This window comes from Idiotropiscis lumnitzeri, chromosome 21 (genome assembly GCF_059441095.1).
Source record: "Idiotropiscis lumnitzeri isolate Australia: NSW breed Sydney's pygmy pipehorse chromosome 21, RoL_Ilum_1.0, whole genome shotgun sequence".
Classification (NCBI taxonomy): domain Eukaryota; kingdom Metazoa; phylum Chordata; class Actinopteri; order Syngnathiformes; family Syngnathidae; genus Idiotropiscis; species Idiotropiscis lumnitzeri.
In genome coordinates, this window is record NC_142411.1 from 186320 (window position 1) to 196146 (window position 9827).

At 43.2% G+C, this 9827-nt stretch overlaps 2 protein-coding genes across 4 annotated transcripts; one reads left to right on the forward strand and one right to left on the reverse strand.

The window, feature by feature from the left end:
- Nucleotides 1-735: 735 nt before the first annotated feature.
- kif25 (kinesin family member 25) lies at nt 736-5696 on the reverse strand. 3 transcript variants are annotated; one of them, XM_088286218.1, is made up of 15 exons: nt 5319-5696; nt 5153-5218; nt 4655-4756; nt 4436-4580; nt 4256-4359; nt 3949-4034; nt 3832-3871; nt 3686-3753; nt 3538-3612; nt 3330-3464; nt 3095-3256; nt 2493-2647; nt 2216-2425; nt 1698-1853; nt 736-1399 (listed from the first exon to the last, which is right to left on the reverse strand). In XM_088286218.1, the coding sequence occupies exons 1-15, from the start codon at nt 5385-5387 to the stop codon at nt 1248-1250; spliced, it is 1725 nt and encodes a 574-aa protein (XP_088142344.1). In that variant the 5' UTR covers nt 5388-5696; the 3' UTR covers nt 736-1247. The 3 variants fall into 3 exon arrangements, with proteins under 3 accessions (XP_088142344.1, XP_088142343.1, XP_088142345.1); XM_088286217.1 differs by having other exon boundaries at nt 3686-3871; XM_088286219.1 differs by lacking the exons at nt 3095-3256; nt 3330-3464 and having other exon boundaries at nt 3686-3871.
- Nucleotides 5697-6190: 494 nt separating this feature from the next.
- On the forward strand, nt 6191-7943 carry ccdc167 (coiled-coil domain containing 167). The gene is made up of 4 exons (XM_088286567.1): nt 6191-6349; nt 6467-6561; nt 6808-6860; nt 7133-7943. Exons 1-4 carry the CDS (start codon nt 6299-6301, stop codon nt 7252-7254), a joined length of 321 nt encoding a protein of 106 aa, XP_088142693.1. The 5' UTR covers nt 6191-6298; the 3' UTR covers nt 7255-7943.
- The last annotated feature ends 1884 nt before the right edge of the window (nt 7944-9827 follow it).

Consider the following 9827-nt stretch of genomic DNA (forward strand, 5'->3'; position numbering starts at 1 on the left):
CATTTTCCAGATGAATTTGGAAGGGAAACGACCAAACGGAGAGCTCGGAGGCTTATTGAAAATGTGTGTTTGTTTGTGAGAGCTGATAAAAAAAAACAATGCAATTACCAAAGACGGCGAGTTGTTCTCCTCATGCTGGGAAGACGTCCAACTGGGAGGGGAGGGAAGAAAAAATGCTTCTGCTGCCTCCAATGACTAATCACGGCTCGGCATCTTCACACACTGATGAGTTTTGCAGCATCTTCTGGAATATTACACTTGCCTGCTCTTAGCAGTAATTCAAAAAGAAGCTGCAAGTAAAAAAAAAAAAGAAAGCTGCTGTGCTGCTGATAGTCCAAGTCTTCCCCTTGGCTATGATCTACACAGCCGCAGCAGACTGCTCACTGGAACATTTAAAGCCATTTGGAAGTGACGATGCTCGCTAACCCTTTCATTACAAGTGACCCAATTTGCAACAATCACATCTTTATTTGCATTAAAATCTATTTTAAAAAAAAAACACTATGTTGGAGTTGGGTCAATAGAATCCTTCAACTACCAACACGAGACTGAATTAAGTTATAAAAATTAAAAGTGTGGGTTGAATGAACAAAAAATGTGCCGAAGTAATAAACAATGAGGCAGCAAAAGATTGGAGATACGAGCAGTCGTTCGGATTCTTTTTTTTCCCCCGCAGTGTACTGAATTCCTAATTTAGCTAACAAATCTTGAAAAAAAAAGAGGCTTCAAGCTGTCTCGTGTCACTATCAGTTTACTGTCAAAGTAAACATCAAACAATTACATTTACATTTGACCACTTGGTCATCCACTAGCTTAATGCTAAACATAATGCAAAACCCCATACACATGCTACAGCTAACTACTAGCATCGATTGTTGCAGTAAAACCTTTTAAGCAATCGATACTTCCACAATTTCTTTTTGCATTGATTACATTTATGACGTCTTCAAGTGGATTAGAATTATGTAAAAATAACACAAGTGCACGTTTTCCAAAACACCTTCGACAAAGGCAATAATCAATTGTGCGACTGCATTTTGTTTCACATCATTAATATACTTGACAATGTATCGGCTAGTTCCTACAAAACCAGTCCTTGTACAATAAATACAATTCAGTTTTCTGACTTTAATTTGGGACTCATCAATGTGTTTGGCCCCAACAGCCGAAAACCTTTGCTTCTATTCGGGGCACACGCAGGTGAAATATTTAATACCTCTCCAAAAAAAATTCCTCTCCATCATTGTTCACTTAACTTTGAGAGTGTTGTACTTCTTCCTGACTGGATCTCGATGCACTTGGCGTGCCCGAGCGCCGAACGAAAGCGTCTGCAGGGACTCGGTGACGAAGCGCCGCGTGGGGGAAACGCACAACATCACCAGCAGCTTGGCGTCGCCCCCTGGTGGACAAATGTGGCGTTGGTCAAACAAGTGCTGAGAGGTGAGCAAGGCCTTCTCTGCTGGATTGACCGACATTTTCAACCAAAATTATTCCCAACTATTTATTATTTTCGTGCCATTTTAATTTTCCCGTGCCTTGAGAATCAGCAGTGCTGGCCTGTGATAACTTAGATTATATTAGCAATGGGATGTTTATTGGAATAAAAAAAAAGAAAAAAGTAATGATGTGTTCTATAATTGTGACATGCTAGTGTCAAACACAACAGTCAACACTGAATTAGCGAAGGAGCATCTCACCGATGGCGTCCTGCAGCAGGTGCGTGAGCTTGCTGTTCCTGTACGGGACGTGCGGCCTCTGCTCGGCCAGAGCACCCAGAACATCCGACAGAGCCGAGAGACTCCGGTTGATGCAGGACACCTCCCACAGTGCTCCACCGGACACTCCAGTCATATCTTGTACGCGCATAACTCAGTACATTGCAAATGCATTGACGGCACAAAATGTGTAAAAGACTGTATTTTTGGACAAAAATCTAAATAATTTGCAGCCTTCTATTAGCCTACCACATCAACTATTAGAGGCGCAACTTTGGCCCGCATACAGTTACAAGTAGTTTTGGGTTTGCAGCAATGCGTTCTGCATGTTGCCAAAGATGGTGAATGCAGCGAGAAGAAGAACCGACTCAAATTAATGTAACGTCGGAAGTCGAGGTTCCACTCTATTAGTAAAAGGGTTTTTATGGGTGATGTTTTGCACATTTTTACCCCGCCTACGGACAGTGCGGGTTGACTGTAACGTTTGGTGCGCCGCTCACCCACGCACTCGCTCCCTGCCAGGTCCACCAGCTGCAGCTTGGTCCGGAACGGCGACTGTGAGGTGCCCAATCTCGGGGAGGGGCACGGAGACAGCGAGGGAGAGGACGCGGGACTTTGGAAGCCATCTTCCGGCGAGTTGCGCATGACGGGGTTGGCGCGGCGACACTTTGGACTCCACGACTCCTTCTTGGCGCTCTGCAGCCGGCGGGCTGAAGGGAAGAGGAACGTGTCTTTTAGTGGATGGCAACGACCAGCCAGACAGCGAGCGGGTCTCACCCAGGGCCTGCGCGTTGGGGCTCTTGGAGGAGATCGTGAGCGTGACAATCAGGTGGGAGCGTGACGAGTCGGCGTGCACAAGAGTGGCGCCGTGAGCGCGGAGCCGCAGCACTCTACTCATGATTTGCATCACGTCGCAGGCGTCACACACAGGCCTGATAGGAACATTGCGGTTAGGAAGGGAAATAAAAGGTCGGTTGGTGGGAAGGTAAACTGTAGCCTGTTGGTCGCTATGTTGTTGCTGGGTAGGAAAGCACATTTAAAGAGCCAGTCAAGTGAAGTCATTCAATTTGTTTCAAAAATACTTCATCATCGCTGAAAATGTGCAAAGACTGCCAACTATGTCTTAGTCAATTGCGGAGTCCTCTTCACCACTTCAGCGGAACGAATTGAAGGAGCCTGGCTAAAACGATAAGCCCGGGAGTGGCTGCTTTGTTGCGGCACGGAAAAGCTTGGCAAGATTGTGATTCTTCTGAATCATTCAAATTTGGCAGAATTATGACCGACGCTCTTTTCTGTGCTGTGTCAAATTTCGTGACTTTTTCCACCCGACGGGACTTAACCGTCAACTGCCGATTCGGCTCGTTGCCGTTTGCTCTTACTCCTGCGTGAAGGAGGCGACCTGACAGGAAGCGGCAGACGTAGCCACGTTTTCCCGCCGCGGCGCCGCATCTTTGGCCAGCATGTCCGACACGTCGTTGTTGTACACTTCCATCACCGACATCTCCACCGCGTGGCTCGCCGACGGCTTCTCCGAGATCAGCCTGGCTCACAAAGTTGTGGCTCAGTTTCACCGCACGAGGGCCTCGCTGCGGCGGATTTAAAAACGTGTTTCACCGAAAGATCTCCGCGGCGGCCTTTACGATGACGCCGTGCTGCAGCCCCGAGGGTTCGTTTGACTCGGCGGATCCCATCATGGTGTGAGTCTTGCCACTTCCCGTCTGCCCGTACGCCATGATGCAAACGTTGTAGCTGCGACCAAGGAGCTTTTTTTCGCTCATCTGAATGCAAGTGCAGTACGTCATCACTTGTGTCTGACGCTCACCCATCCAGCAGGGAGATAAGGAGGGGCTTGACTTCCTCAAACACAGCTTCCTGGGAGTCCTCCGGCCCATGAACCCTGATGGAAATGATTTAGAAGAGTGACAGAATAAAAAACAAGTCGCCTTTATTCAAAGAAATTGTTGCTGTACCTCTCAAATTCAAACATCTTGTTGTGTGCCGGCACTCCTGCCTTCAGGCAGTTCACCAGCACGGTGTCCTTCAACAAACAAAACAAGTAGGACAACTGGAGCGGTTGCTCCAAAAATGACACATGTACAATATTTCTAAAGCTTACGTCACCGATGGCACGGATCACTCGCTCCGATGCCGCGGGCCTAAGAAGGACACGACCGTGTTTAATGCACACATCCATTGTGACATTTTGGACGCTTCCGTTCAGTACAAGACGCACCCCCATCCAGACGTGGACGACGGCACGTGATCAAAGGGTAAAAGAGGACGCACCCTGCAGTGCACCCGGATGTTCCCTCTTAACTCCTGCAACAAATCAAATTGGACCGCCATTCGAATGTTTCGACGTACGAGGCCGTCACTCGACTGATGTTTTTGCCTTGACTTTCCAGCTGAAATTAAAGACTCGAGGGTGCTAAAATGAGGAAATATTCCCCTAATGCAGGCGTGTGTGGATCTGAGCAGACACGACAAATAGCGGCTAGCTGTCGTGGTCGTCGCACCCCTAAAGTGTGTCATGACCTCACCACCAATGTATTGTGAAGTTCTTTCCTCCTCTGCCTTTCCGCTTCGCACTTTTGCCGCTCGTCCGCCAGAGAGCGTTCCAGAGCAACCAAACGGCCTTGCAAATCTGAGTGCATGAATTGACTAGTGAAATTTGGAGATGTTTTTGTGGTATCAGCCAAAACACGCATTTCAGGACTTACTTTCGACCGTTTCTTTGCCACAATCTTTCAGAGAAGAGCATCTTTGTTGTTCCACATTCTCCTGCAACTGCTTGCTCTTTTCCTCCAGCTCAGTGGCAAAACTCACATAGACGGCAAAAAGCTCACTTAGACACTGCTTCAGGGCCTGAAAGCAACATGGAACAAGGAAAAGTAAAAAAGAGGAAGCAAATCCGGTGGTCTGTGTAATCGTGCTCTTACCTGGACCTCAGAAATGAGTTTGCCGAGGGCTGAGCGGGTGCTGATCTTTTTGGAGGCCTGGATGTCTCTCTCTTCTTGCTCCTGCTGCACTTTTGCCAAAGACTCAAACAAAGAAAAACACAAACACTCACTCAACAAATGGTTTACGGATCAAGTTTGACTGCGATAGGATCACATGTTGCTCTGTTTGTAAGACTTGATTGAGAGCGCGCCACATAGCAGCCACCCTAAAGTAAACAAAAATAAACAAACATGTACACTCATTCATCTGTTTTGATTCATTTATTGATGTTCCGTCATTGTAGTGGATTGCATAATGAATGAAATTCAACGATTCTTGAGTCCATAGTCTACATTTCGGGGTCTATGGATGCGAAGAAATGAGCAGCAACAAATACGTTGTGCATTTGACAATGTGGAATGTGTCATAATTGTCAATGAAATAAATCGCATTTAAAAATCTCCCATAGGAGTCCACTACAGAAGTAAGCCTCTTACCTCAGCCAGTCTTATATGAAGAATAGCATTCTCAGTCTCCAATTCCAGTATTCGCTCCTCTTTACCCTAACAACACAATTGACAGTCGTTAATTGATTAGAATTAATATCAAATGAAAACCCACTAGCGTCGAACCAATATTCCCCCCACCATTCGGAGCACTTACTCTTACTTTGTGTTCCAGCAAGTGCACCTGATGCGCGAATATTTGGTCACGGTTAACAAAAAGAGGCATTTTTAAGGGAAACGGAGAATGTTTTTAGAAGAAGGAGAAGAGCTTTTAGCCTTATCTCGGCTGGTAGCAGACGCGTAATGTCTTCTAATCCGATTAGAAACTATTTGGAAATGCTCACCTGTCTCGAAAGTGTTGCTATAAATAATATTGTTTGCTATCGTTGTAATATCTTTTTAAACAAAACCATTTCTTTTTATAAACGCAACCAATAACATTTAAACGCTGGCACTATCGTGAAAATAAAGCACATTTTGGCGTAGTTTGTCATTTAGTCTTTTCCACTTTCACTAGGTGGCGCTACTCGCCAATGCATGCAATTGAAGGTTTGAAGTCCAACCAAAGAAGAACCACCTAAAAGGAAAAAGTGTGACACAAGATGGCAGCAAAGTGCAAAGAACTTACTTTGTGGAAAACCACGGAATGAGGTTATTAACTGGATGCAAACTAAAATGGACGAAATACCACAACTAAATTCGGACCAAATTCTTCATGGTGTAATCAAAGTACCAACAAAAATGCTTGGGCTCTGCAATGTTGTGATAATTTTGGGTAAATACCACATTAATGAATGTAAATGGCAAAATAAAACACCATCCCTCAATTCATTTAAAATTGAATTGTCGTATTTTGCTTCTTTGCCACTCTTGGGGGACTTGAGTATGGACTTTCGGAGGATGTGTGAAGATCCGACCCTCGCGAGGACAACCGGTACAGCTCATGGATGGATACGTTTCATTGCAGCAAGGCCACATTCAATATGGCGGACCCAGGTGCGCAATTCAGCAAGACCAACCCACTCGATGGTGGAACCAACGAAGAAGAAAATCACTTCCGCATTCGTCATGCTCTTTCAAACTCATCCGAATGTGAATGTATAATTTCGCTGCACGCGTTTTTTTATGGTTTGAAAAATGGTGAAAATGAAGGACAAGCGACGGGTGCACACCAGCGTGGCCAGTGAGGTAACATGACAATTTTAGCTCATCTTTTCTGTCATTGTTGGAAACGTTTTACTCCCTATAATTGCTGATCACTGGCGAAACATGTTTTTCCCACGTGATATGAATGAATGAATGCAGATTGACCGTTTAGAGGAGCGGCGGGCTCGTTGCCATGACAACCTGGAAAAGGCTGATTTCAAGAGCAGGAAAGGGAAGCTGTCCGAGGATGAGAGGTGACAATTATATCCAGCTTTAATTTTATCCACAGTCATAATAATTAAAATAATAACAAGCCTACTCCTACTACTTATGCAAGGTTCTAAAAATATGATCTTTTGAAAGGCAGTGGGTGTCAATGTGGAAAATTGTCAGCACTTGTTCTATATTACAAGTTTAACATCATATTTGTTTTGTATTTACTCGTTTTGATTTCTTTTAAAATGGATTTTTGTCCCCTCTGCTTTCTCCCCTTTTTGCAGGCAGCAACTCGAAAAACACATGGCAGCCATAAGCGAAAGGATGCAAAATTTGGGTATGTACCACAAGTATATTGTTAGCGGCAGGAAGAAACAGAACAAAATCGTGTCTCTGTGTGACGTCAGGGCAGAACCGGACAGCAAATGTGGAGCCATCTTACACTTTTACACACAACACACTCCAAAAAGATGTTGGATCATTTTGAAGTCCAGAACTCCAAAATGCATTAGCGGGGGCCCTTGAAAAACGTCTCTTTGGTGCCCTTCAAGACACGCAGTGTACCTGCATGTATATTAACAAGCTCTTTGAAATGTTTTCTTGCACCAGACAAGGAGTTGCAGCTTTTACGAGCGCAGAACAGGAGGAACGCGTTGCTGTCGGTGGCTGTGCTGGCCGTCTGCGCTCTCTTCTACTACATGTTCATCTACGACCAAGACGAACACTCATGATGGCAAAGGCGCAATCACCCAACGAGTTTTTGATTGATTGATTTTTTTATCAATGATCTCAGGGCAATTCTGCAGCTAGATTACTGACCAAACTGGGTGCTACTTATCATATAAGTGCCTACCGCCTTATGGAAAGCCGTTGGAGCATTTTTTTTCTACATCCATCTTATGTCCATGTACTTGTAAAAGGTCTCAAATATGTGACATCGGACTATAAGTTCCTTCCGTTAGTTAGCCTGAATATTCACGGACTTTTGATTTCACGCCAATCTCATCAAGTGTGTTTATCGTCAAATGAAAGCAGCCTCTATCGACACACATAACGTGCAATAATTGACTTCTATGCATGTCACCGGTATGACTTAACGGACAATAAAGTGACTTCATTACTACACGCGTTCCTTCTGTGCCGATATTACTGATTTATGATGACGAGAATTATTATTGCAACCACAGCTGCTATTTAAAAAGAAAATCTAAAGATTACGCCGGCCTGACTCATAAGTGGTCTGCTATTCTCGTCTGGCATTTGTGCTCATTATTTTTCCCTACTTAGAGTATTTTTAAGTTAGTGCATCATTTGGGGAAAAGAAAATGACTGTATTTTGTTTGCTATTAAAGGTATTTTTTTCTGAAAAGCAGGGTTCATTACGTGACTCATTGCTTCCACAAAAAAAAAAAACAAGTAGTCAACATTTGGAAGATAAAGAAAGATTACTGGGAAGCAGAACAAGATGAACAGACTCTTATTTATTTTGGGACTGCTCCTGTTTATATGTATATATATATACATATATAATAAAGTTAAAGGTGTAGAATAACATATGTGTGAATACTCAATACCATACGAGCAGGTGCTACGCCAACATTGTCAGTGATTTTACAGATTATTAAAAATGCTAAAATGCAAAGATTTGGTATGCTAACATCCAGCAACATGGCAGTGAAAAGCAATAAAAAGTGTACAGCAGAAATCCACTTTGGATGCGTGAACGTCTCCTGTTTCATAAGCAAGTGGGAGCAAAATGCTAATAACACTAAGTGTGGATATGCTAATGGAAAAAAGGCGCAGCATTTGAAAGCGAGCGGGTCAAAGTGACTCGTGTGACTCACACTCGGCATCAGTTAATGGCATTTAATAGGCCGGCGTACGTTGGCTCCTCGACTAGTGATCAACCGAGGTGAAGCCTCGGCATGCTCTCGCCGTCCTTTTGGGTCAGGCTGACCCAACGAGCGGAGATATTGGCTCCTGGAAAGATATGTGGCCAAAATAAATAGCGCTCTTGCTCAGACGAAAAAAAAAAAAAAAGGAATACTGGCTTGACTAGTGAGAAAAGGAAAACATTATGTGTTAAGAGCTCTGAAAAATCAAAGTGTATCCTTCGATATGAACATTAACAAAGATTGAATAACTGAATAGAAATTGATTTATATTTTGACTGATTCATTCATAGCCGTTTTAGGTTGTTTTGTTACCTGAAATGTTTCGGCGAGTCTTTCGCCTTCTTCAGAGTGTGACCTGATGGTGTCTCGTGACCCGTCTTTATCAGCTGATGTTCCATGAGGGCATGATTTACCTGTCAAAAAATGAATAGAAAATTGCCGTTGGAGATTGAACATGATTATGGTTCATTCCAAAGGCCGCCTCGCGCCATTTGTGAGAGGGTGTGCACACTTGTGCAAGCAAATTATTAGTTGTTTATTTTTGCTTCCCCTATTGAAAAGATTTTAGGCCAAATTATTGGTGGAAAATGTTTTTTTCCCATCTCACCAAAAGCTTGCTTTTGAACCAGGGTGTGTAGACTTTTTCTATGGATTGGTATATTTGAACAGTAGATAGTATTTACATTTCTTTTGAAATATTTATAATTATATATATGCAGTAAATATGTAATCCAAGTATATAATATGTAATGTGTAGGTACCGCACCACTCGGATCGTACGTACGTTTGAAAAAATCTTTAAAAAAAGAAAATCTGAAGCGCGGCAACAACATCTGTCGAGGGGGAAGAAAAACAGAAAGAACAAACAAGGAGGTCTCGTCAGACCACTAATGCGTTTGACCTCTGACCCATTTCCGCCTCGCCCTGTGATATAAATACACCTTGTGCAAATTTTAATCGGCTAGCATGGCGACTTTATTCTACAAAGACTTTTTTATTCATGCAAACAATCCGACGTTATTCAAGATATCGATTTCATAACATGAACGTAGCGTGACGACTTTTTTTGCTCACTGCGTCCTTAATGCAGTAACATTCTGAACAAACTCCCTGAAACATTGTGGAATGAAGTTTTACCATTTGTCTGTCTGCCTTGACATGTACTTTAATCTCGCACAATGAGTTTTATGCATGCGAATAATCAAAATTGAGTTACATTACAACTTTAATAATGTCACAATTTTCAGATTTTTTTTCTGAGTAAAGTCATGAAATTTTGCCAAATGACGTCTTTTCACTGATGCCCGTACTTGCTTTTAAAATATTTGAATCCCATAACAATTCATTTTTTTTAAATTTTTATCAGTGGTTCCAAGTTTACCTTGTGAGTCTGCTGATAAGGAATATTT

Coding starts and splice junctions, on each gene's coding strand:
- ccdc167 (XM_088286567.1), top strand. CDS start 6,299: ATGGTGAAAATGAAGGACAAGCGACGGGTGCACACCAGCGTGGCCAGT. Junction 6,350..6,466: donor ACACCAGCGTGGCCAGTGAG/GTAACATGACAA, acceptor GAATGAATGCAG/ATTGACCGTTTAGAGGAGCG. Junction 6,861..7,132: donor CGAAAGGATGCAAAATTTGG/GTATGTACCACA, acceptor TTCTTGCACCAG/ACAAGGAGTTGCAGCTTTTA.
- kif25 (XM_088286217.1), bottom strand. CDS start 5,387: ATGCCTCTTTTTGTTAACCGTGACCAAATATTCGCGCATCAGGTGCAC. Junction 4,035..4,255: donor AACTTCACAATACATTGGTG/GTGAGGTCATGA, acceptor GATTTGTTGCAG/GAGTTAAGAGGGAACATCCG. Junction 2,426..2,492: donor CCCCAACGCGCAGGCCCTGG/GTGAGACCCGCT, acceptor TCTTCCCTTCAG/CCCGCCGGCTGCAGAGCGCC.